Source organism: Physcomitrium patens, chromosome 21, assembly GCF_059467195.1.
Source record: "Physcomitrium patens ecotype Gransden chromosome 21, ASM5946719v1, whole genome shotgun sequence".
In the NCBI taxonomy this organism is placed as follows: domain Eukaryota; kingdom Viridiplantae; phylum Streptophyta; class Bryopsida; order Funariales; family Funariaceae; genus Physcomitrium; species Physcomitrium patens.
In genome coordinates, this window is record NC_143430.1 from 4,894,399 (window position 1) to 4,922,287 (window position 27,889).

The 27,889-nt window shown below is 36.7% G+C and overlaps 1 protein-coding gene across 7 annotated transcripts; it reads right to left on the reverse strand.

Annotated features, from left to right (window-relative positions):
* Positions 1-837: 837 nt before the first annotated feature.
* Positions 838-8,525, reverse strand: LOC112274306 (uncharacterized). 7 transcript variants are annotated; one of them, XM_024503672.3, is made up of 12 exons: positions 7,999-8,525; positions 7,271-7,806; positions 5,387-6,830; positions 4,406-4,825; positions 3,502-4,071; positions 3,134-3,327; positions 2,751-2,831; positions 2,453-2,539; positions 2,157-2,277; positions 1,896-2,006; positions 1,544-1,762; positions 838-1,423 (listed from the first exon to the last, which is right to left on the reverse strand). In XM_024503672.3, the coding sequence occupies exons 2-12, from the start codon at positions 7,475-7,477 to the stop codon at positions 1,260-1,262; spliced, it is 3,618 nt and encodes a 1,205-aa protein (XP_024359440.1). In that variant the 5' UTR covers positions 7,478-7,806; positions 7,999-8,525; the 3' UTR covers positions 838-1,259. The 7 variants fall into 7 exon arrangements, 5 of the variants coding, with proteins under 5 accessions (XP_024359440.1, XP_024359438.1, XP_024359437.1 ...); XM_024503670.3 differs by having other exon boundaries at positions 4,406-4,990; positions 7,999-8,496; XM_024503669.3 differs by having other exon boundaries at positions 4,406-4,990; positions 5,237-6,830; positions 7,999-8,424.
* Between the last annotated feature and the right edge of the window lie 19,364 nt (positions 8,526-27,889).

Here is a 27,889-nt window from a genome sequence, read left to right on the forward strand (position 1 = left end):
ATTACATACGTAACCTTGACCTTGGTCCAAAAGAGAAGTAGTCACAATTAACTTAATCATAGTCAATGACTTCGTACCTTTATCTTTTATTCTATAATCTTTATTTGCCACATAATCTTGTATAACATCCTTCATATCTTCTTAAATGCATCCTTGTGAAACATCATAACCTTTTGTTGTCTCAAAGCATTGTATAACCTCATAATATTGAAAAATCTCATGCCCTTTCAAAATTTAATGCTCTTGAAAAGTCTCTTAACTTTCACAATAACCTTTTGTGGTTTCACAACCACATTTAATATCATAACCTTGTGCAATCTCATAACCCTCTCTATAATGATCATGTAAAAACTCATAACTTCTTTCATCCTTTCCATATGTGGTCTCATAGCCATATGCAATTTGACTTTCATCATCATTCCCATGCATAATTCCACCACCTCTTATATCATAATGTTGCAAATTTATATAACCTCTATGAACATCAAAGTTATCTTGTAATTAATGCAATAGTGCCAATGCAAAAGCATAGAAGGAAAAGCTTACACTTCTTAGGATGTGAGTAGTTAAGTGTTTACTTATTAATGCAAAAAATACACTATGTGTCAAAAATAAATATAGAATCAATTTTGTCTAGAATAGAAATAAGATTTTTTTTATCAATGTAAATACTTTGATTTAGTATAAATTTGCACCCTTAACCTGAAAACTAGATTTTCAGCCTGTAGGGGATCTGCAGTTGTTCCCTTCGCAACATAAAACCAGCTGGGTGTACATATAATGTCAGTTTTTATCAAAAAAAAAATTCCCTTCTACTGTTTCAGTAAAAGAAAATGATTTTGTGCTAGAGGCAGGGCAGTCCCAAAATAGCCCCTAGTAGTGAGAATGGTGTTGGTATAATAATGAGTGTGAAGTAAAATTTGTAGACTTCAGGTTGAACTTTAAGACGTGGTATCACTACGCCTTTTAAATCCAACACTACCTCCAAACAGTGGACTAAGCTTACGAAAGCGAAAATATGATAACATACTCGGGAATAAAGTCTCCTCTGTCGGATCGTACACAGGGAGTAGAGATTTATCATCTTTTCACAAGTGATCCTTTCCTAAACGCAAACAGGAGTACATTTAAATCGAATCTCCGAAAAACTAACTCTCTTAGTGTATAAAAATAATATCTTCAATAATTAGCAAGGCTAATCCTAAAGCAATATAAATGTGTCAGGTGCCAGTGAATATTGCTCTTCTCTCTACAAATTATTATTCCTTAACCTTGAAGAACTTCCGTATCCTTGCGAACGCATTGGGCTTCGCGAGGTGGGGATTTTGACCGTTGCTCGGAAGTGCAGAGCTCGGGTGACTAGACTGCGTTGCAGCTTTGCTTGTGTGTGCAACGGCCTGTGAATCTTGATCAAAGCACCTACCTGAAGACGGCGGGAAGCAGATAAATCGATGGTTGTCGATTGGACGTTATACAACATGATGTCTTCACTCAAAGGTTTGAATAAAGTATCAAAGAAAATGTGAGAGGAGCAGTAACTGACCTGAGAGAGAGAGATGATGGGCTCTGGCAGGAACAGAATGAGGATTGAGTCTAGAGTATTTGAAAGATGACCATTCCTTTATCTTAGGTCGAGGCGAATAACCTTCCAAGCTGCTGTTGGTTCCTGCCTCCGAAGTTGACGCCTGTTCTTGGCTTAAAGTGAACATAGACTCCCTATCAGAGTAATCATGATCCTCTTTCAGTCGTATTTTCGACTGAGCTGCAGAGAGAAACGCGAAGTCATTGTTGAAGAACTCACGTTCCAGTCTTACACATCCAGTCAATAGAATGGAAAAGTAATGCTAAACTTGTCATATTTACCTCAAGGGTTTAACTTTTCTAATATTGATCACCTTTAAGTGTAGCCAATTCAATGTAGGGAGTAGTTGATTGACCAGAAGGTTGGCTATCATAGTACTGTGATATAAGCTTCGAAACTCTTGAATCATCCTCGACTTTCCTCACTGAAACATCCGCACCCATGAAGTTAATCATAAAACCATAGCTCAAGTATGTATGTATGTATGTATGAGTACACATATACACGTATTTCAGAGAAGGATCAGATGGATGCAGACTCAATTGATTGATGATAGAGTAGGCGAAAGGCTTACATTGGTTGTAAAAGGTGGTTCTTCCAACGCAACCCAACCATTCCACTAACAAATTCGACATTTCTATGTCTCGCCTTGATCCGAAATCCAGATTTTCAGTGTCCAGAAGAATTCCAGCCAGCTGCCGTGATTACAATTTTGTGAGGAATATCATAAAACCAACCAAAATTGAATCGACTGATTACCACATCTAACCTCACACTTCGTGGATACTTCATGGAAGAAGAAAATACCAAAACATAGTTTCCATCTCGTACAGATTGCGCTGCAATCAAAGTAGACAACTGACTTCTTACAATGAATGCTTTAATGTATGGAGGCTGAAGTAAGCATCGATGTCCAGCTAGAAGCATCTCCATAAGAATTGTGCATACGGAGCCCACCTGCAAAACGAAGAACAATCCAATTTATAAGTTACTGCTATGAGATTGTTTTTTTAAATGCCAAGAAAGACCTTGACCCTAGAGTTAAAGTTCAAAAGTTCATTCCTGAAGAATTAGTGAAGAGACCTTGGCGTGCCACAAAAAAAACACTTCATAGAAATCCAAGGTATTGATGAATGATTGTTAATGTAGAGCAGATTGTAAGAGTTACCTCATTCCTCGTCATCAGCACATCTTGTCCTATTATGGACATCTTAATGCGCCTTGCTTCCACCAAGGTTGACAACTCTACCTGCACGAGGAGATCAGAGGAAAATCCGTTTGAAAACGAACGAAGGTACTTCGGTGATGCTAATTCTCAGAAAAAGGCCATCTATCAAGTCTAGACGGCCAAATGTTATTCATTGCACAAGGTTCATCACGCTTTCCATCTTTTCTGCATGCCACTAAGTTCCACTGGCAACATAGCGTAGCATTAGCATGTCTATCACGTGCACGAATCAGCAGCAACTGAAAAATTTCATGTTAGATTTAATAGGCATTATATGTACAGGTAAGGATTAAGAAAGAAAATTCGAATGTAATGTACGTTACCTCATCTGCAAAAAGTAACGCTCGAGGATCGATTCCGCACACGTCAAACAACCAAATAGAATCCTTGTGCTCGTACATTTTCTGCCTTGGCATGTCAATCATCGGGACCGGATACCATATATTGCCACTGACCTTGAGTGAGGAATTCTCTTGTAGCCATGCATAGCCGAGTGCAGATACAATGGAGCTAAGTTCTGCGCACTCACTCGAAAAATAAAATAGAATAAATGATCCTTACAGCATGCCACAATCACGCTGGTGACCAATCACACCAACCCAAAAATCTCAAGTACAGTAATCCGGCTTCAAAGAGCAATAAACAATCAGAAACCACCTCAAACCAATAGAGTTGTGGGCGAGGGATTCACCAAGTCCTTTTCTCGGTATAATAATAGAAAAGCAATCTGAATTTCCTGAATCTACACCACTGCGAAGGCGCTCTTTCTGAGCTCTCAAAAATCTGTTGAAATGCTGCACTTGAGAACACTTCAGTGTAAATTTGGACGAAGTAAGGCGTTGCTCATCATACATTTCACTGAACTCCTCTGGGAAGGACGATGGCATCTGATCCTCCCACTCTTCATCAGTCGAAAGTCCCGTTCTCTTCAGGACGGCGCTATTTATTCCTGGACTTTCAATGCTCCTGAAACTCCCGCGGCTTTTAGTTGAACTTTCAACACTTCGAAAGCTACCAAAACAATCCTCAAAAATGTCTGTATCAGCAGTAGGTTGCGATGCACTTGCTTCAGGAGTACTCCTCACCTCGATTGAAGGTCCTCGTTTCGGGTATTCTTTAATAACGTTAACGATAGGAGGAACAAGGAGCTTCCGTGGGGGTAGCAGCAACTCCTGGGCATCACGAGTTGGTAAACGTGGCTGACTGGGAGTAAACGCAGAGTTTACAGGATTAGAACCTGAGCACAGTGCAGCTGTGGGACCTGCGTAAATCCGTTTCGAGGAAAACTTCAAGAGACCAATCATAAATCGAACATTCAACGGCTACGACTAATGTGAATTGCTGAGAACATGTAAAGCCTACTGACAAACTTCACTCAGCTTGCAAGAATATACAATTGTTAATGGAGCTACTAACTTCATGTTAGATAAACATTTTGCTTAAGGTTATTCTGTGTGAGTAGTAGTTTATCATTCAGTACGAGAGCACAGATAAAATTGCTTTTAAGATCAGGAAATAGTATGAGCTCATGATCTCAAAATCTGCTTAAAATTTCTATTGAAGACGACCAACCGAGTTAAAGAGCTCTGTTGTACCTGCACCCCAGGACCAACCCCTCCTGTGCTTGGGAGCTCTATCGCAGGCAAATTTTTCAGTAGTCCCCCAGCCCGAGAAACAGTCTGAATGGGAATTAAAAGCATCACGGGCATCACCCTCGGCATTTGAAGTACAATAAATGCCCCCAGATTTGACACGCTTTTGTGTTTTCGTGCTCGGGCGTGGCAGAGGTGGAGGAGCAGCCATGAGAACCTCCTTGTTTGATTTTGACCTTGACTTTGACCCCCACTTCCACTTGAAAGTCCATGGCCGAGAGCTGATCTTCAGAGAAGCCTCAGACGATGAATTGAGTTGTTGCTTGCTTGAAACTGACCTCTTAGAAGCTTCATTGCAACCATGTGCTTCTAACCTCCCTGCTCTCATTTCGGAAGAAGGATCGATGATTTCACGGTCACTTCCTGTAGGCATGGTGGTTTTAAGATCGGGGTCAGTCCAGTTTCTGTAACTGAAGTCTGGTCTTCGTGACTCTAAGCTGCCAGAAAACTTTCGGTGTAATTCAGATGAATACTTTAAAACGGAATCTGTAATAGTGTTCCCCTCTCTGGTAGGGCTCTTTTCCTTGCCTGCATTAATGCCAAAACAAATGAGAGCAAGATCCATGGTCCAGAATGGTATGATAGGGTGTACCATTTTATATACGCAGTACGGCATACATGGCTTATCATAAATAAACTGCCATCAGCTGCTATGTGCATATATTTCTAAAAGAATCTAGATGTTTGCTTAAAACTGTGGGGCCGGTGTCTGTGTCGATCAACGTTACATCATAACTGTATATGTGTATTGAAAACAAGTTTACGTTTTGATACCCAGGATGGTATCAGACCCTTTCCGAGCTCCTCGTCCTTTGAGCTTCCATCTTCTCAAAAGTTTTGCAGTCTGAGAATCTCCTAAGGCATACTGAGGAGAAATTAACAAAGAGCCAGACACATGCGTCCGCGCGTCTTCGCAGTTCTTACCTCCATGCGTCGCTTGAGTCGATTCCCAAGCAACAGATTTCTCATTCACGCCTTGCAAGTCTTCTGCAAGCCTGGGTGTTCTCACCTTGATTTGCGGCAGGCTGTTGGTGTTACCTGGAAAGATTTCATCCCTAGGAAGAACCACTTTGTTAAAATGAACAGCCCTGTCGCTACTGTCAGGCGTCCCCACCACTGTCAACTGCGGAGAGAACCGAATATCAGTTTCTTCCAAATGCTGGTCTAGTGCCAAGGAGCGCGACGAGCAGCTCCGCTTCGCTGACCCAACACCCGACCCAGCCACGCGCTTGGCAGAAGAATTCGGGTTGCTCTCATCAGAGGTGTTAGTGAGAAATTTCTCGAGGCTCAGAAACTTCGGCCTCTGAGGGACCTCTAAAGCATGCACTCCCGTATGTCCGGGAGCTATATCCTCTCCTCGCAGAAAGTCTTGGCTAACAATGAAAAGAGAGGTTGCATCCGAGGGGGAAGCCTCCACTAGTACACATTTGGTTCGCCTCTGCGACTCATGAATTTGAGATGAGATGCGTGGATCAGTCGTGGAAACCGGCGAGCTCTCAGAAGAGCTCGATGTTTTCACATCACCAAGAGGCAACCCCTCCATGGGCTTTGATGTTTCCTCGCTGGTGAGGAATGGCATCTCCACCACTTCAGCGGACTTAACAGATATGCTCTCACAAAGCTTTAAATCCTCCATAACCGAGAGAGGCCGCTTCTCCACATCTTTCGTGAAGTTTTGTGGCACCCTCTCCTCAGAATTTGAGAAGGACAAAGGAGAGCTCTCTCCAGACGAACTTTCCCGAGGTGAACTATTCTGAGAGGAAAGCTCAGAGGACATATGTGTGTCTACATCAGCGATAGGTGACTTGCCTCCACCAGGCGATGACATTTCCATATGGTTTGTAGAGATGACAAACGAGCCCTTGGCAGGCTTTGATATTTCCGTGGTGAAGAGAGTCTTCTCCTCACACTTTGTAGCCATGAGGGGAAACCATTTAAACGGTTTCGGTGAAGTTCTGGTTGGTTCCTGTATCTTTTCGTCATGTCCCCTGGTCGAGAGTGACCTCTCAAGCGGTTTCGGGGACGATGCAGAGGGCTCTTGTACTTTCTCCCCAAGGTTTGTGGTGGTAAGAGGAGATCTCTCCAGCGGCTTCGGAGACGATGCAGAGGGCTCTTGTACCTTCTCCCCAAGATTCGTGGTGGTAAGAAGAGATCTCTCTACACGCTCCGGAGATGCCACAGATGGTACAAATCCCGAAGCCTCTGGGACAAACGCAAAATCTTCCTGGCGCTTGGAACCCTCATCAGCTTTGCTGCTGATCGTGATGGTCCTCCAGGGCAATGTGAAATTCGAGAATGACGAGCCACGCTGAAGTTGTGGTTTCAGCTCCTTTGCCTCTTCTCTAAGCTCAGCAAACGTAGCAGGAATCTGCATGATGAGATTAAATTCGCGTAATCCATAGTTACAACAATCATAGATAAATCACATGGTTCTAGCGGACTCCACCATTCTCCTTCTTAAACCGAATTTGAAATTAACACATATCCACTAACACAGTACCCTCTAAACCATGTCCAAAAGTTGACTCTAATGAAACAAGCAAGACATCATCAAAATTTGGAAGATCGCAACCATTTAGAGAATGGCGATTGTGCAAGCAGAGCTCTGACGAACAACTAAGTGAACCCTGAAACCTCTTTCTATAATCATGTGACTTGTGAACCTAGGTTTCAAGAGCCCCGACATTTTCCAGAATAAGAAAGATGTCCAACGCGTTACGAGAGATTTTTTTTAATTCAGTGCATCAAAAAGTGTCGCACCTCGACGGGATAAATGTGGCGAGAAAGCGAGGATGATAAGAAAGATACCTCGTCCATCAAAAAGGTAGAAGTCTGCTCAACTGCTGCTGTCCACCAGTTGGCAATGTCCCGGCCAATATCCCTGCCAGAAATACTGCCAAAGCTTCTCCCAGAAACAATGCCGCTGTCCTTGCCCATGTCTCGTCTGCTGTAAGATCGCCATGCTAAGAATTTCCCCCTTCCTAATCCAGCAGTTTCCGATTCGGATGCGTCCATATCTCCAAACTATCCTTTCCTCGCTACCTTTCGCATCACTATACCACTTGATCCCTTGGCTTGTCGGACAATATTTCTCCAGCACCTTTGTCAAATCTCCGCTGTAACAGCTCAAGCTCATTCATCCCGCCTCAAGTAGAAAATAGGAGTCAGACATTTTTGAGTATCTCTGGATGTCTTCTCCAGTTATTAAGTAATTTCTGAACCATTGTCTAATCATTGGCTCTATGGGTCAAGCGGGAGAAGATTCACAGCTCCAATGCTGGGCTCTCATGCACTTCCATCTTGCCTCCATCACTCAATCACCAGATCCTTCGCACTTTGAACAGCTGTAAAGTACATGAAGTTGTCCTCAGTCTCATTCAACAGACATGCTGCTTCCAAATGTAGAATTTCGAGAAGAATCAGGATCAACAAAAATAAGATAAAAACAAAAATAAATTAAAAAAGAAAACAGCATGAAGACTTGGTAGGGGTGCGCAGCAGCTGATCGGAAGCAAGAAAACGAAATATCTATCGACCTGCCGTCCAACTTGGAGCTTGTGCCGCAGAGAGAGACGCAAGCTCACATTCGTCTATTCCGTCCCAAAGCACCTCCGCCGTCTTCTCAGCATATGAGGAGAAAGTCCAACGATCCCAACATAAACCCCTCACGCCTCAAAGGTTGAAGCCCACCATCTGAGCCAATGCGTGACAATCCCACACCAAACGAGGGATCCATGAAGAGACCGAACTCCGATCTCCAAATTTCACCCACTACAAAGGCGAGCGAAAAGGTGAGTGTGTACCACTCGTCAGCAGCAAAGATGCCGGCGATCCTCAAAAAGTAAAAAGGAAAATAAATTCACTCCTGTCAGAGAGAAAGCTCCATCAGACAAAACGAGAAAAAGTCGACTCTACGTTCCAAGTAGACGATGTGCACAGCCCGTGAATCCGTCGCCAGAATCATCGACTTCAATTCACGCTTCAATCTCCACACGAGTGTTATCACTGTTGCTCCCTGGCAGCTCTCCCCACCTCGGATCCTTCTCTGCCACCACATTGGAGGGCGACCTTGCAATGAGTGGCACACGGGCAACTCCCTCGAAATGCTGCAAGCTCTTCTTCGTCGTCGTCGTCGTCGTCACATCGAACTGCTCCTCTGACACTTACAGCTCACATCCACTGGGCTTGTCTCGTCTCATTCCCCGCAAGCCACAGAGGAACTGTCGCCGTGATAAAATGACCTGAGAAGCCGCCTTCCGACTGACGGGGGAGGAGGAGGATGAATGAGCGGCGCCTTGGCCGGGGAACGGGGCCGAAGCTCCATCTCCATGTCCATCACCGCCTGTTGCATCACGGCCGCATTCGGAGGATAGAACAGACCCCACGATTCAAATTTCAAACGGATCCACTTCCAAGGCGGACAGCACCCAGCGGAAGCAGGGTACCGTGGTTGAATGTGTGCATATATGGATAAAATAATGTAAAATAAATTGATTAATTTAAAAGATAATTCCATATTCAAGTACTAAAATTGTACGTGTAATAAACACAAATCTAAATAACATAAAGATTTAAGTTGAAGTCATGTATATTTGTATACATATATATATATATATATATATACATGAGTGTGTATATATATTTATACAAGCATAGGATATATTATATACAAAAAAATAAAAACTAAAAAAATATACAATATGTTGCATCTAATTCAAAAATAAAAAATAAAATAAAATAAAAAATGCTCTTATCAATAAATTTATAAAAACTAATTCAACAAGTTATCTAAGGTTGTAATTTTTTGCCAACAAAAACAAAATGCTTAGAAAAATGGTAATATAATTGCATACTATGTTTGAAAAGCTACAAATATAAATGATACATATAAAAAAGTTATTTGTGATTTTATCAAGATGTATATTTTTTAGATTAAAATTATTAAAATTATTAGTATATAATAATATAGTATGATTAAGATAAATAACAATAATTTATTTTTAAATTAATAGTAAATCTAAAAAATACATTTTATATTATATAAGTTTAAAAATTATTTCATATTATGTAAGTTGAAAAATAAATATGATATCATAAATACTATTTTTTTGAATAAAAAAAATCAAATATAATTTTATAAATATTTTATGTAAAATAATTAGAAATGAATAGTTAAATAAGAAAAAAATTAAAACTTATAATATCATTTGTAAAATATAATTAAAAATATAGATATAAAAATTTAATAAGATTTTATATAATTCAAAGATAAAGTGACTATAAATAAGTTCAACTTTAATGTTACAAAAATATGTTATACCTAATAAATGTCAAATTCATGAATCATAATAAAACTCTAAAAAAGCAATAATTTTTCTTAATACTTAAAATGAGATAGTAGACAAATCAATGATGGATATAAGATGGAAATTAGAATGGTTGTTGTTAAATACAAAGAGACTAGAGATTCTTCAAATAAGACAAGAATACAAGAAATGCATAGACAAGAATAAGAAAGACCTTATTTTTGCATCTATATATACTATCTAACTAGGAGCTATGTGGCAACATTTTATATGACCTTTGATATGTATTCAGCTTGTGAGACACATGTCCAACTTGTAAGAAAAGTTTTGTACATGTGCACTATGTGGCCAACTTCTTTGACAAGTTTTCAACCTACTAATTACCTACAAATACAAATAAAGTCAAATTTACATCTATAAAGCTTCTAAGAAGCTTTTTTATAAGATATTATCAAATTTATTTATTTATATTTAATCCTATCTAATTCTTTTAATCAAGGTAAATATGAATATTCATAATATTATCCTTCTTTCTAAAAATAAGTTCTACAAAGAACAATAATTACATGTTAAAGTAGTCCAAGATGCAACAATTTGTATTTGCTACAGATTTTGGTTTTTATTCTCATTGAAGGTAGTTGATAAGTCTTTTCAACCATTTATAAAGTCATGTACTAGAACAAAAAGATAGTGTTATTTGATAATTTTTGAGGCCTTTATAATTTACTTCAAACAAAACACTTCAAATACTATTATGGATGGTTCTTAATTCTAATAATATTATTAAATATCAAGGATCTCTTCCAAATTTTTGATACCAAATACATTATATTTTGCCATTTATTTGACAAAGAATATGTCATTTGTGATGGTTTTCATTTCTATTACATTATCTTGAAGACAATAATAATTTTAATATCTTCTCTAATAATTCAAAAACTATATCTTTGACATTGAATTTCCTATTTATTGATTATTTATCTCTTTAGTACTACAAATATATAAAAACTATGAATAAAGATAGATGATAGAATGCAATCTTTATTAAATCTTATTTTCTTTGTAGCATGAAATTGCTTGGTTTTTTATTTTGGTTTTGATGGATGTTGTTAATAAAAAATATCAAACTTCTTTGTTATATTGGTAAGATTCTTTGTTGGCTCTTATGTACATTCAATTATATCATATTTATACAAAAATACAAGATATTTTAATCTATTTTGGTGTTGTTTTAAGTCTAAGATTTCTTTGACTTCAAGATCTTAATTATTAATTATTTTTATATAAAGGAATGAAATTTATCATCTTTTTGGTATATTCACTATCTTTTGTGGTTTAAAAAGAAATATATAAAATATTAGATAGATTTTCATATATTCTAGTACGTATAATCAATAAACAATTAAATTAATCTATTATCAAATAGAGAATGGTTCTAGTCTATCATAATCCAACTTATCAAAAGAATGACTAGTTTTAATATTAGAAGAAAAAAACTATATCTTGTTGCCAATGTAGAATTGAGGTTGTTCCTTATAATAGGCATATGCATTGATTTTTTGTTATTGTTGAGTTTCTATTAATTGTATCTTTATTATTACATGTAGTTTTGAAAAATAATTTGTTGAATCTTTCTTTGTAGGATTATCAATTTTAAAAAATCAAAAGTACCAAATTATTAATAATAACCATAATAAGCATAAAAAAGTGTTGGATGAATAAAATAATTTATTATATTATAATAAAAAAATTCTACCAACAACAAAAGAGTTGTAAAACTATCTTGATGGTAATTAATGATACAACTCAATTATTATATCAAAACTTGATTTACTTGTTTTGTTAATTTATTAACTTGAAGATAGAAAATTGAATATAATTTTATGCCTATTTTTAATATATTAAAAAGAATTTCTAAAATTCTCATATAAATTGAATCTCTTTATTTAATATAATATTCTTTAGCAATTTATGATAGCAATTAATATTTTCAAAAAAAAAAATTAATTGTTTCTTCTTTTAGATAGTTTTTATATATTATACAAAATATATCACCTCAACAAAATAATCTACTATCATGAATATAAAATCATATAAACTTGAGATTAAAAGATATGTAATGAAATGCATACAAAACTAAAGACTATGGTTATTTAAGTATCGATAGTAGTTAGAAAAGTCTTTAAGGTTGATAATAAGAATTTTTTAAACTTAAAAAAATATCACAAGATTATAATTTTTTTTTAATTATGTTCCATATTTAAAGCCACCAAAATCTTTTGATATTAATTATGATTTCGTATTTTATCTAAAATGTCTTGCTACTAGAAAATTATGACAAGCTTGAAAAACACATAGTTGTGTTTTACTTTTTAGAATACATAAGTCTCATTAGAAAAAAAAAAAAAAAAAAAAAAAAAAAAAGCTGATTCTTGAATTTAAACTTTGAAGTATTATAATATTAAGATAAATTATTGTAAAAAGTTATAGATCTTGTAATTCATCTCAATTGTTGAAAATTTTCTTAGCTAAAAAGTAATTAGATGAAATTTGTTATTTTCTCTTATTTGTAATAATATTTCACTTGAGGCAAAGTTTACTACATTTGTTTTTATAAAAAAATATCTTAAAAAATCAATTAAATAAAAAAAATTATCTTTAAAATTACAAATCTTGCTTTTTCTTCTTTATTCAATTTAAGTTTTTTTTACAAGTCAAATGTATAAGTAGAGCTACAACTTCAAAAAAAATCTTAATGAAGATCCAATAAGAAGTGACAAATCTCAAAAAACTTTGGACATCTTTTATGTACTTAAAATCTTTTTAATTTGTAATAGTTTGAATTTTCTTAAGATCCATGTAGAATGGGTAGAAATTCGTTTTTGTAAGATATGGATAAAGTAGATTAATCAATCAAGTAGGGAATGATGGCTAGAATTTGAAATTTTAGAAGTAAAGCATAAGTAAGTTGAAGAAGATATTAGAGGGGCCAGACTGTGATAGTCATGAGCGGAGGTAAGCTTAGTGCTATCTCTTTGTTCTCTTTGTTTTCTTTGTAATTGAAGAGTAATAGATAGTTTCTGAATACTATGAAGTGAATCTTTGGAATAAATCAAAGATTAATTTATATGATATTGAGTATGTAATTAGAGTACTATGTGATTGAATTATTATGAGAAGATATTGGAAGTTTGTTATCAGATTTTGTAGAAGATTGTTTTTGGATGGAAGATTATGATTGTTATTAATTGAGAGTTATGTGTGTTTTGACAAAAGAAGTCTATGATTACAAAAATTATATGAAGCAAGATTGGTTGGAGTGGAAGACTATTATTTCCAGTGTTGGATGGAATTTGTGTGTTTTGAGTGGTCTTTTGAGAGATCAAGATTACATGTTTTTGTTACCAGTTGATGAAAGAGTATTATTAATGGGAGAAAGCATTATAGTGTTCTTTGGTATTTTAGTGATTCGGATTATGGTTAATTACGTGATCCTAATATGTAAGCTCATGCAGTTATTCTTTCCATGTGTTCAAATCTCCCTCTATAGGTTTATTCTGAAAGAAATTTATAAAATAAGTAAAATGACAACCACAATCCATCACAAGACCATAATTTAAAATGATATATTTTAAGAAATTTATTTGAATTATATAAAATATATTCTTTGGAAGAAAAATATATATATTCTTTCAAAATATTCTTCTTTTCAAAAACATCTTAATAATCTTTATATTAATTCAAAGTACTACTTAAAGTCTTTATACTATAAAAAATGATATGATATTAATAACAAAAGTTGACAAATATTTTGCAGTATGCATGAAAGTTATGACATCTATAAATAAGAATTTAGTTGTGGTAGACTTATGACTTTTTACTTTAATAACAAAATTCTTAGTTATGTTATTAAAAAATTAAGATTATAAGAAATTCAATCAATTTAAAGATTATACTTTTCAAGCTACAATAAATCTAAAATATTTAGTTATCATGGATATATTTATTTATTCACATAAAAAATGTTAGATAGAAGATAAATGTAGATAGAGATAATAGTAGAATTTAATTCACTTCTACTATTGTATTTTGAAGATTATGGACTATCCACTTTAAATTAATTTTTAGTTTTTTAACACTAATTTTTTTCTATCTAAGATTTCATCTTTCTTGATAAAATTGTAGATTTATTCAAATTTAATTTGTAAGTGTACTTTTCTTTAGAAGTTTTTCTTTTGGTTTGCACTTTTGATAGAAAAAGATTCACATCTTTTCTATGATTTGAATTCATTCTTCTTAGTATTTGTAGCAAATTTTAAAAAAAGTGATCCAAAAAAGATAGTAGTGACCAAACTTGTATTTTTACAATAAAGATCATATTTAGCTACCATATACGTTGCTGAATTCCAAAACCTTGCTTATAATATAGATTGAAATGATAAAGCCTATTTCAATCAATTTTGATATAAATTAAGAGATAATTTTAAAGATTATTTTTGAAATTACCATTTTTTTTTATTAAATTAATTTATTGCTCAAGCCATTACATGTAACAATTAATTCTTTGAAAGATGATTAGAACAAAGATTTGATTGGAGAGATACAAATTAAGTCATGGTGACAACTTCTAAGTTCTAAAAAGCTTATTTATTAAGTCTAAAACTTATACAAATTGATACAATATATTTTAAATTCCTTATTGAACAAAAAAGACTCAATGTGTCAAGAACATGAACTAAAATATGATGCATAAACGAATAAAATCCATGTTAAAGAAAGAGTGAAAAAATAGAAATAAGAAAGTATGTATATTAAAAGAAACTAGAAAGGCTTATTACCAAAAAATAAGAAAACTTGAGACTCTTGAAACTAGAGTAGAAGCAAGAAAGGAGTTGACAAGAGTAAAAAAGGCTTCACTCTTGTCTCTACATATACTATCTAACTAAGGGCTACATGGCGATGTTCTATAGAACCTCTAATACATGTTGACTTTGTAAGATACATGCCTTGACTTACAAGGCAAGTTTTTCTATATGTGAACAATATAGCTAGCTTGTTCTTCAAGCTAACAATATATGTAGTACATGGCTAACTTTTTGACCACGTTTCTAATCCAAAAGTCAATTAAAGATACCTATAAAATCAAAGCAGCGTCTATGAAGCTTTTAGAAAGCTTTTATAGTAAATATTATAGAATTAACTTATTTTTACCTACTTTTATTTACTTCTACTTATTTATATATATAATTATTAGCTTACATGCGTATGTCCATGATATTACCCCCCCTTCTAGAAATGAGTTCCACGAGGAGCAATCATCATATTTTGAGAAAATCTATGATGCCACAAATTATATTCGCCACATACTCTGATCTTTGTTCTCTTCGAAGATGATTGATAGGACCTCTCAACCATTGATGGTATCCCATACTAGGGCGAGAAGACCACTTAGTTATTTGATTGTTTTTGAGGCCTTCATAACTTCCTTCAAATAAAATATTTGAAACAACGTCAGAAATTGTTCCTACCTCTAGTAAAATCATCAAATATTGGGAGTCCCTTCCAAGGTCATGATACCAAACGCGTTGTATCTTACCATCTATTTGAGGAAGAACATGTCGTTCTTGAAGGTCTTCATCTCGATTACATCGTCTTGAAGGTTGTAATAATTATAATGTCTTGTTCGGCAAGACAGCAAACAAAGGCTCTTGAGTTGAACTCACATGTTGTTGGTTCTCCATCTCCTTAGCGTTGTCATACTGTGATTGCTTATAGTATGTAAAAATTAATTAAAACAAATAATATGTTTGTAAGTCTTGATGTAGATTAGAGTGGTTAGTAAATAAATTTAAAGAGAATTAATATAGGGAAATTTATTTGAAGATTTATCTATTTTGATTATAGTGTTTATATTATATAGGATTTAGATATTTAGTATAAAGCTTAAGAGAATGTTGGAACCTAAAGAAGAAAATCTTAACTACTAGGAGGCTTATTGGAAGGGATGAAAGTAAGGTATGGTTGGATGAAGGCAAAGAATGGGAAACTTTATTCCTATTAGTCGAAGGCCACGCCCAATAGACTTCAAGGAGGCTGCCCGAGACCTTATTAGGGATTAGGGTTACTATTTCGAATTTATTTGAGCTTTGGAGGCTAAGATCAATAAGTTTAGGATTTTGGGTATAATTTGGGTGAAGAGTTTGAGTGATTTCAAGTTTTTGTGAAGGAGATATAGGTGTTCAAAGTTAAGGTGTTAATTTAAGACATATTGTTACTCTTTTGAGGATATGAGGAGCTATACAGTAGCTTTTGAAGATTGAAAGATGCGACTGAAACAGCGATTTTAAAGCCTACATTTTTCACAAAAAAATTATTTCTTTTGGAGTTCATGTAAATAAGTTATAAGGAGTTGAAGGCGGCACTTCCAAATCAAAGGCAGTAAGTGAGCGGTTTTATTTATAGTAATGGTTGGAGCGATAACTTAAATTTTTGGACAAATTTTTGACTCAAACTTTTTTAGAAAATATAAATTTTTGTGTTGAAAAGCTATACATACAAATTTCGTGGCATTTGAACTTATATTTTGTGAGATATAAAGAAAATTGCACGTGGATATATAAAGACAAGGATTTGAAGCGACTGTTAGGATTTTCAAGATATCTCAAGATCTTTAATGAATTTGTAGTTGAAATTTGTTATCAAAGTTAATAAAAATACATCAGTATCATATATAAAATGTGAGTTTGTTTGGATGGTCGGATTAGGAGATATAAACTGTTGAAGTTTGGAAAAATTTTCACATAAGAATACACAAGATTTTAGAGGATTTTATCATATTTTGGGTATTGTTGGTTACTTGAGGCTTGTGTATTTGGTGTAATTGCTCAAAAGAAAAAATTTATATATAAACTTAGGGCTTTCTTTATTTTGAAGCTTGATTGAACAATTAGTGACAGCTAGAAGTCTAGCATTTTTTTGAGGCAAATTCTCTCTATCTCGACATATTGGTGCTTCCACTGAGAGAGCGTTATGGCACTAATTTTTTCAATAAGTTGAAATGGGGGATCAATATCCAGGGTTTGGATTATCAAGAAGAATGGGTGTCCATGATTTATTTAGGGCATTTTCTCAGTTTATGGAAGAAAGGCAACGTGTACATGGAGAGAATAGGAATACTACTAAGGCCTTATAAGTAGTAGTCGACAAAGTTAGTAGGTTTGATGGAAGAAATATCACCAAGTTCTTAAGGATTTACACATGTGAAATAGAGGTGCATCAAGTTTTAGAAATGAAGATGATTACCACCTTTGATTTGGCAGTGGTATCAAAAATTAGAGAGAGGGTGTAAGAGTTATATACTGAGACTATATCATAGAAGAAATTTGAAAAATTCTTGAAAGATGAATTTTTTGAAGAAGATTCAGAAAGAATGTCAAAACAAACTTTTTTGGAGTGGATTGAGCAAAGGCCATGGAATCAATTGGCTCCAAATGAATTAATCAGGGGATTTGAGACCAAGTTTGGCCAATTACCACGGCAAGAGAGGCAGCTCTTGGAATCAAAGAAAATTGGATTATTTTTACAAGCACTTGATGAATGTTTGGAAGACAAGCTTATCTTTTATCCAAGAGATAAGACATCTAAGAGTATTTTTATAAATAATTTGAAGCTAATAAAAGAAATAGTGGGACTTTTGGCTAAACAACATAAGATTAAGACTCATGGTTTAATATCGAGGTTGAATCCAGTGCGTACATCTAAGAATCAAGGACCACCTCAAAGGATGATCAAGAATGTTAATGATGGTCCTCTTGAAGATTTGATCAAGGGCATACAAGATTTGAAGGTAGAAATGACTGAGTTGAAGAAATCCTAGATTGCAAATTCATCAAATACAATTGAAGGCTCAAAGGGTTTTGTATAGAGATGTATATAGTGAGACAATCCAAACTACAAGCATGGTGAATGTGAGTCACGGATACAAAATACAGACAAGAAAACTAGACAAGAAGTTCAAGAAGAACTAGATTAATCAGATGAGTACAAGAACAATACCAGAAAGGTGAGCTAGAACTCCAAGAGATGTATTGTCGAGACTGAAGAACCCTTCAGCCTCGACTCCTATATATACTACTAAATAGAAAGCTTCTCGAGCTACTTCCGCTAACTAGGACGCTTCTCCAATAACTTCTACTAATTAGGAAACTTCTCGAGCAACTTCCTAGAATCTATCAGAATATTCTAGAACCTTCTAAGAGAATCTTTAGGGAATATTCTAAGAATCTTCTAGAACCTTTTCAAGGAATCTTTAGAGAATCTTTAGAGAATATTCTAGAAGAATATTCGAAGAATCTTCCAATGTATGTCCATGACATCACCTCCTCTTCTAGCTTTGAGGTCTCCGAGAAGCAATGTTGTTATCAGTCAGTACCAACGCAAGATAATAAAAATCTGTCGCATCACATCCGCTATGAATTTCAATTGTTGTTCGCGAGGCAAATGATTCATCGGCCCTTGGAGCCAACGGTAGTGACCAACACCTTCAACCTCTGACCAAGCGTGGACTTCTGTGTCTTCATTGTGAAACTGTCCTCCAAACACACCTTCTGGCTGACCGTCGTAGGCAGGCTCGACCTCAAATACAATTACTAGCGATCTGTTGCTCGGTATCCTCCGACGTCGTCGTGGTGCAGGGGGTTCTTCATCTCGCGGTCGTCTTCGTGAGCTAGTCGCTTGAGATGACATAACAAGTGTAGTATCTTGACTATCCATGTCTAAAGGCTAAAATGATGAGAGCAAACTATAGTTGCTAACAAAGTTTTACACTATCGAACTATGGGTTTTGGAGGTGCCCTCCTCCCTTTTTATGCTACTTGATGAGCAAGCTTCAGCAAGAAGCTATCGTTGAATCGGCTTAGGTTTATGAGGATATCATTGATGAAATTCTTGTACCTTTTTTGGCGCATTGGCAAGATTTTCGACACGCTCCCACGTTCGTTCATTGATGTCGTATCCACTCCAATGCACTAAATACTCCAATTTTCTCATATTACGCCATGAATCTAGTACCTTTTCCACCTCGTATTCCTCATGGTTTTCAATTTCGATACTTGATGGCGGACTTTGTACTCTTTGGGGAAAAGCTGACTCTCGATAAGGTTCCAACAAAGACACGTGAAAGACTGGATGTACCTTCATAGTAGCTGGTAACTCCAGACGATATGCCACCAGATTGATCTGCTTCCCGATAACAAATGGCCCTAATCTCCGATAGTCCAATTTGTCATATGGCCGCTTGGTCTTGATATTCCGTCGAAGAAGCCATACTTTACTTCCAACTTTAAAAGTAGGCGCCTCATTTCGATATTTATCTGCAGATGCCTTGTAACTCTCTTGGGCAGATTGCAATTGAAGCTTCAACGTCGCTTGAAGCTCCGATAGTTGCTTCACAAATCCTTCAGCTGCTGGGTTGTTATTTGCTGAAGAACTCAATAAATCGAGCTTGGGGTGGTATCCGTAGTTGGAGAAGAATGGTGTTTGTTGAGTTGACGCATGAAGAGTGTTGTTGTATGCGAACTCAGCAAGCGGTAGATATGCAATCCAATCATCTTGTTGATAGTTGATGCTGCATCGTAAATATTGCTCCAAAACTTGATTCACCCGCTCCGTTTGACCGTCAGTTTGAGGATGAAAAGCCGAAGAGAGCTTAATATCCATCTTCAATATCTCAAAGAGGGACCTCCAAAACTTGGATACAAACTGAGTACCTCGATCCGACACGATATCATCTGGTAGGCCATGATAACGATATATGTTATCAAGAAAGAGTCTTGCGGTGTCTTCACTTGACGATGCTTTCTTGCAAGGCACGAAATGCGCCATCTTTGTAAATCGATCCACCACAACAAAGATGCTGTCAAATGAATTCGATGGCGGTAGGTCCGTAATGAAGTCCATAGAAACTGAAGACCATGGTCGGTGCGGAATAGGCAATGGCTGGAGAAGTCCATACGGACGATGTCGAGGGATCTTGGATCTTGAACAAACATCACAAGAAAGGACAAATTCCTTCACATCCTTCCACATTTGGGGCCACCAAAAATCTCGTGAAATGAGCTCCAAAGTCTTGTTGAATCCAAAATGTCCCGCAGCTGGAAAGTCGTGGCGAGATTGAAGTACTCGGAGTCGAGTTGGTCCTTTTGGGATATACAACCGCTCCTCAAAATACAGAAGATCTCCCTCCACCTTAAACTTGTCATTATCGACACGTTGTTTGATGTCAAGAGCTATAGAATCCTCAATGGTCGCAGTACGTACCTCGCTGAGGAAGCCGTCATCGATAGTTGCAACAGTAGCAAAAATCCTGAATTTTTCTAGTTTCAACAATGTTGTACATTGTTGATCAAACGCTGCTTCTCCAGCCTTTGGCGCAAGATACGATCTCCTCGATAATGCGTCAGATAATCCTTGCTATTTTCCAGGGCGGTAGGTGATAATAAAGTCAAATCGTGATAGAGACATATTCCATCGAGCTTGACGACGATTCAAAATTCGAGCTGTCATGAAGTACTCCAAATTCTTGTGGTCCGTATAAACAGTCACTGGATGTGCAGCTCCTTCGAGGAAGTGACGCCACTCTTGGAAGGCATCCACTTTAGCAAGCAGCTCTTTGACGTGGATCTCGTAGTTGATCTCAACAGCAGAGAACTTCCGTGAATAGAACGCAACTGGGTGAAGCTTCTTGTCTATGCCCATCTGTGAAAGCACAGCTCCCAAAGCAAAATCTGAAGCATCGGTCTCTAAATAGAAAGCCTTTACAAAGTCAGGGTATACCAAGATTGGAGCTGTAGTGAATGCCGTCTTGAGATCTTGAAATGCTTTTGCTGCTTAAGATCCCCATTCGAGCTTGTCTTTGCTTGTTAGACGCATGAGTGGTGCAGCAACTTGAGAATAATTCTTGATGAAGATCCGATAGAAGTTAGCAAATCCAAGAAAACACTGAACATCTCTAACCGTCTTCGGAACTTCCCAAGATATAATTGCTTCTACCTTTTTTGGATCCATCTTCAAGCCCTCTGTAGTTGCAATGAAACCCAAAAATTCCATCTCATTCTGGTGAAATTGACACTTCTCCAACTTGGCGTAGAGTCCTCGTTCGCGTAGTTTTTCAAGAACCAAACAAACGTGTTTCTCATGTTCTTCTTCATTCTTGGAAAATATCAAAATATCATCCAGATAGATGACAACAAAGTCATCGAGGTACTCCCGAAAGATGTCGTTCATCATATGCTGAAAGACCGCTGGAGCATTGGTAAGACCAAAAGGCATGACATTGTACTCAAAATGGCCATACCTTGTACAAAAGGCTGTCTTCCATTCATCTCCTTCTTTGATTCGCACAAGGTTGTAGGCTCCTCTTAAATCAATCTTTGTAAAAATCCTTGCACGTCCAAGTTGATCTAAGAGGCCGGAGATCAAAGGTAAGGGATAGCGATTTTTCTTGGTCACCTTGTTGAGTCCTCGGTAGTCCACGCACATCCGTAGTGAGCCATCCTTTTTCTTCACGAATAGGATTGATGCTCCAGCTGGCGACTTTGAATGTCGAATAAAATTCTTGGCTAGATTCTCATCGATGTACTTCTACAATTCTGCCAACTCCGTCTGCGATAGGTTGTATATTGGACCAAAAGGTGGTTGCGCTCCTTCCTCCAAGTCTATGGCGCAATCATATGGTCGATGTTCTGGCAGTATATCGGCGTTCTTCTTCTGAAACACGTCTTCAAAATCCCTATATTGCTCTGGTATATTCGATGTTGAGATATTCTCGCCGCTAGTTGGAGCTGCATAAATGACAAATGGTGCGCCTTCCTTGGACGATCTTAGGAACGCTCTCGCTCCAATAAACATGGATTTCTTCATGTAGGTTCTACCAACAGGTTTATTATTATTTTTTTTAGGAAATGTTATCCTTCGTAGCCTCCAATCAATGGACGGATTATGATCTTCTAACCAAGAAAGACCAAGGATAACAGGGCTTGATGGGGTTCTAATAATATTAAAAACAACGTGACTACTATGGTCCTTAAACACCACTTCTATAGGTTCTGATTCGTGGGTAACGTTGCCTGACAATAAGGGTCGTCCATCTATCACCTCTACGTGAACAGGTTTGGACTTCTGTACTAAACGGATCTTGTGGCATTTAGCAAACTCTTCATCTAAAAAACAAGTAGATGCCCCCGAATCCAATAAAGCTAAAGTTTTTTGTTTTTGAGGGCCTAAAAACAAAGGAATTGTAAAACAACGGGCAGGTTGGACAGAGAAGGAGGAACGTGATTGTTGTCGTGATATTAGATTGTCCAGCCGCACGGTTCCTACTGTGGCTGGGCGTCGTCGTTTTCCGGAATCATCGCACTTCTAGTCTTGACAGGGTGCCAATTTTGCTTCTTGGGGCAATTTCCAACCTTGTGACCTTCTTCTCCACAGTATAAACATAACCCTTCCTCCATACGCCGTTTCTTCTCTGTTGGAGTAAGAGATCGGACACGCGCCGCGTCGATTTGCATGTCTGTTGCCTCCGAATGTGAGTTTAAGTTATTTGCAGACATAGTCACGTCGTAACGAGTCATTTGGTGTCTCGGACGTTGGTCTTGGCGACGCTGGAATAGGCGGTTGTCACACTTTACAGCTTGGCTAATAACTTCGTTGAGCGTTTGAGGATCAGGAAGAGATAACAGCAAGTCCTTCACATCATCCTTCAAGCCCCAATAAAACTGACTCACCAACGCCTCTTCACCCCAATTAATGTCACTTGCCAATTGTCTGAAATCCGAGGCATAGACTGATGCAGAGCGTGTTCCTTGTCGTAGCGATCGGATCTTTGTTGTAGCCCATCGAACTTTATCATGCTCGCCAAATGCTTCTGCAAACGCCTCCAAGAACGTTTCAAAGTTGCTCAGGATTGGCGATCGCTTCTCGAACAAGGGAGTAAACCAAGACAGAGCTTGTGCTGTAAGCAAGGTTCCAACAAGCCCAACACGCGCTTCCTCCGTCGGATAACGTTCGGGCTGTAAAATTGTTATCAACCTGATTTGGTTGACAAAACCTCGAAACTTGGAACGAGTTCCATCAAACTTATCCGGAAGACTAACTCGAGGCTCCTTTCGTTGTAGGACTACTCGATCTTGTTGAAATGGAGGTAGAACTGCTTCTTTTGGCGCAAAAGTTTGAGGCTGATATGCTTTAGATGGCGCTATCCCAGATGCTCCATTGTTATGGAGTCCTACCATGACTCCTTCGATCTCTGTTATCCTATGTGACAACAAGGCAAGAGCATTTATGATGGCGTCTAGTTTGGATTCCAAACTTTCAGCCATTTTAACATCTTAACCTTCGGCTAACCTTCAGAAAGAAGAAAAAAGAGTTTTGACAAGAGGACAATATTGGTTCAGAGGAGAGTACTCCGCAACCTCTAAAACGCCTTAAGACTCCAAGATGAGGGGTAATCCACTCTCTCCAAGAAGAATAAGGCTCCAATATTGAGAAAGAAGAGATATCAGTTTAGAGGAGGGTAATCCGCAACCTCTAAAACACTAGCACACCTTCAAGAAGAGGGGTAATCCACTCTCTAACAAGAAGGAACTAGCTCTGATACCAGTGAAAATGCAGTCTCGACAAACTGTCACGGACACAAAATACAGACTTGAAATCTAACAAGAAGTTCAAGAAGAAGTGGCAGAACTAGATTAAACAGATGAGTACAAGAACAACACCAGAAAGGTGAGCTAGAACTCCAAGAGATGTGTTGTCGAGACTGAAGAACCCTTCAGCCTCGACTCCTATATATACTACTGAATAGGAAGCTTCTCGAGCTACTTCCGCTAACTAGGACGCTTCTCCAACAACTTCTACTAATTAGGAAACTTCTCGAGCAACTTCCTAGAATCTATCAGAATATTCTAGAACCTTCTAAGAATATTCTAGAACCTTCTAAGAATATTCTAGAACCTTCTAAGAGAATCTTTAGGGAATTTTCTAAGAATCTTCTAGAACCTTCTAAAGGAATCTTTAGAGAATCTTTAGAAAATATTCTAGAAGAATATTCGAAGAATCCTCCAATGTATGTCCATGACAATGTGACAGCTATAAAGGTGCAATCAAAGATGATATTGTATATTTTCAAGAGGGCAAGATAAGACTCACAGGGTCAAATGAACCTTTAAAGACAAATTTTGAGAAGGGAGGTATGAAAAAATTGGTAGAAGAATAAATATGAAGGAATAATGCCATACAAGGAGAAGGACTTGAGTCTTATTCTATTACAGTTGAACAAAAAGTACTTAAGGCTAGTTCCCTACCAACTACAAAAGTCATGATCAGGAGAGCTAAAGCTATTAAGAAAATAACTCAGTGGAATGATTTAGTTGATGCTATTAGTATTAAAGCATATTTATGTGGAGACAAATATAATGATGATTAATATGATGCCATGGTTGAAGAAAAAAGAGGTAGAACTATTCATGAAGAAGATATTATTGAGCCTGAAAATAAGAGGAGGTCTCTAAGAAACAAAGAAGCTTTTAAAGAGCAAAAATCAGAGAAAATGCCTTCTTTCAATCATCCCAGTGGTGCATCATTATCAAAAGAGTGGTAGAAACAGAGTAAAGAGAAGAAAAAAGATGATGCAAGCAAACTTAAAGATAAAAATCCTGCTTACAAGCTTTAATTTGACATTGAAACATCTACAGATATGAAGAGTATTTTAGAAGAAAAGATCTTAGATGCAAAAATTGAATTCACTCTAAGAAAGACTCTTGGTATAGCTAAAAAGGATTTCCATGAGTTGAACATCAATATGATAAAGAAGAAGAGGTAAATGATAGTTGAAGCTATTATAGTAGAGGTATTGGATACTCAGGTAACTATGGATGAAGAAGAAGAGATAGGGTAGGTATTTGTACAATTTGCAATGCTAGAAGCTGGAATTAAGGTTGGTATGAAGAATGAGGCTTTAAATAAATATGAAGAAGCTATAGAAGAGCATCAAATGAAATGTTCATCTATGAGAATTACTGAAATAAAGAAGAATGTACAAGAAGTATGTCTAAACACTTGTTCTAGATGTGATAATGTGTCAAGGACAAGAACTCGATAAAAAAATAATTCAGACAAGTGAGCCTTCACTCAAAGAAAGGTAACAAAATATAAATAAATAAGTATGTATATTGAAAGAAAAACTGGAATGGCTATTGTCAAAAGACAAGAAAACTAGAGACCCTTGAAACTAGACTAGAAGCAAGAAAGGAGTTGACAAGAGTGAAGAAGCCTTCACTCTTGTCTCTATATATACTATCTAACTAAGAGCTATGTGGCGACGTCCTATAGGACCTCCAATATGTGTTGACTTTGTGGAATACATGCCTTGACTTACAAGGCAAGTTTTTCTATGTGTGGGCCACAAAGTTAGCTTGATCTTTAAGCTAACAACATGTATGGCACATGGCCAACTTTTTGACCATGTTGTCGTGTTGGGACACGACTATATGGTGAAAATATGACAAAAAAATGATATTTTAATTAATATTCTATTATCATGGTTCAACAAGCATTCAATGTATTTTACAAGGCTTTTATAAAAGCCTCTAATCCTATTTTCTTCACTTAATAGCTAGTAGATAAAAACTAGTTAGTAATTTTACCTTCTAGGCTGTAGTGACCTTTTTATTGCCTTAAAAAGGCCATAAAATGGTAAAAAAAGGATAAAAAGGATAATTTATTAGCATGGTTGATACTAAAGTTAAGTTGAGGGTAGGATCGGGATATAAAACCACTAGGATAGATTAGATTGATATCCAAGGGTCGGCCGGATATGAGACAAGGTCGAAATCCGACCTCTAGCTACTAAAACGGCCGCCTAGGGCAAAATACGGGCGGTTTTTTCAGATCGGGTTTTTGGATCGAAGAGCTAGCTTCAAGCTCTTTTCAAGGTCATAAGTTTGGTTTCATCAGGGTTTGTGAGGGGAGAGCAATTGCTGCTCAAAGTCAGTGTTTATTTTGGTGTTTTGGATTTTATATAATATATTGATGGTTTGTATTTTCAATCGGTTTGTGCAAGTCATGTAGCATCTATAGGTCAAAATTTGGTATTGTCTGGATAGTTGGGTGTGCTAAGTGTATACAAAAATTTGTATTCATCTAACGATGCAATCAAGAGATATCTGGATTTTAGTATAAAGGGTTGTCGGAAGTTGGCAGTCTAGGGTTGGATAGGGTTTCTGTGATATCTGAAGATCTACTAGTTGGATCGACGTAATTTTTGGCTGGATAATAGAAGATTTGGAGATCAAGCGGCTATTCAATTTTGAGCTAGAGTTAACGGTTGACAAAGGAGAAATCACTTCTGGAGTTTCTACATCAAATTTCAAGGTTGCGGCCGAGTATCATCAGTGCGGTTTTTGGGCGTTTTCTTGCAATCTGTAAGTTGGGTTGGGCTGAAATTTTTTGAGCATATAGAAGGCTTATACTAGTATTTGGGTGCAAAATTTTACACTAAGTAGACGGTTGAATCAAAAGTTACAGCTTGTCAAAGCTCACTCGCTAGGGTTAGGGCCTGTTAAGAAAAACAAAAACAACTTAATTATAAAAGAAATAAAGCAATTGGAATATTGTATGGTTAAAATGACTATGAGGAGTGTTTTTAAATACTTGGAAATTGATATTTCAATTATATTCTTCATACATAGATAAAATCTATTAGGATTTCTTTGTTATTTGCAAAAACAACTATACCTTCCACAGCCAGATACCCAGTGTATTCTCGAACAAGACAATACCTAATACGACAACGTTTCTAATCCAAAAAGTCAATTAAAGACATCTATGAAGTCAAAGCAACGTCTAGGAAGTTTCTAGGAAGCTTCCATATTAAATATTATAGAATTAACTTACTTTTACCTACTTTTACTTACTTCTACCTATTTCTATATGTAATTATTAGCTTACATGATTATGTCCGTGACATTACCCCCCCTTCTTGGGACGAGTTCTACGAGGAGCGATCATCATATGTTGAAAAAATCTATGATGCGACGAATTGTATTCGCCATATATTCTGATCTTTGTTCTCTTTGAAGATGATTGATAGGGCCTCTCAACCATCGGTAGTGTCCCATATCAGGGCGGGAAGACCACCCAGTTATTTGATCATTGTTGAGGCCTTCGTAACTTCCTTCGAAAAGAATATTTGGAACACCATCAGGAATTGTTTTTACTTCTAGCAAAATCACCAAACATCGGAAGTCCCTTCCCAAATCGTGATACCAAATGCGTTGTATCTCACCATCTATTCGAGGAAGAATATATCATTCTTGAAGATCTTCATCTCGATTGCGTCATCTTGAAGGTTGTGACAATCGTAATGTCTCGTCCGGTAGGTGAACAAATGAAGGCTCTTGAGTGAAATCCGCTGGTTGTTGGTTCTCCATCTCTTGAGCGCCACTACAACAATGAAGCTACAAATAAGAATTGAAAGTAGAATGTTATCTTGCCTAGATGTTGTTTCTTTTATAAAAAAGGTTTTCATCTAAATTTTGATAGATGTCGTCGATGAAAAGCCTCCATTGCCTTTGCTGCATTTGCAAGATTCTTTAATGCCTCCCATGTGCGTTCACTAATACCATATCCGTGCCAATGGATAAGATATTCTAATTTATTTTGATGCCGCCTTGATCTAAGATTTCTTCTACTTCAAACTCTTCATTATTGTCCACTTCTATAGGATGAGGTGGAGCTTGTCGTCTTCTTGGTATGTCCATTGTCTTGTATGGTTCAAGAAGAGACACATGGAATACTGGATGGATTTTCATTGACTCTGGTAGATCTAAACGATATGCAACTGGATTGATTTGTGCAGAAATAGAAAATGGTCCCAGCCTTCGATAGTCCAACTTGTCACAAGAATGAGTGGTCTTGATATTGCGACGAAGTAGCCATACCTTATCACCCAAGATGATGATGGTTGTTCCTTTCGATAGACATCCGCATTGGCCTTTTGTTGTTCTTGAGCCTCTTTTAACTGCGCCTTCATCATTGCATGTAGCTCTGATAAATGAATTGCCAAATC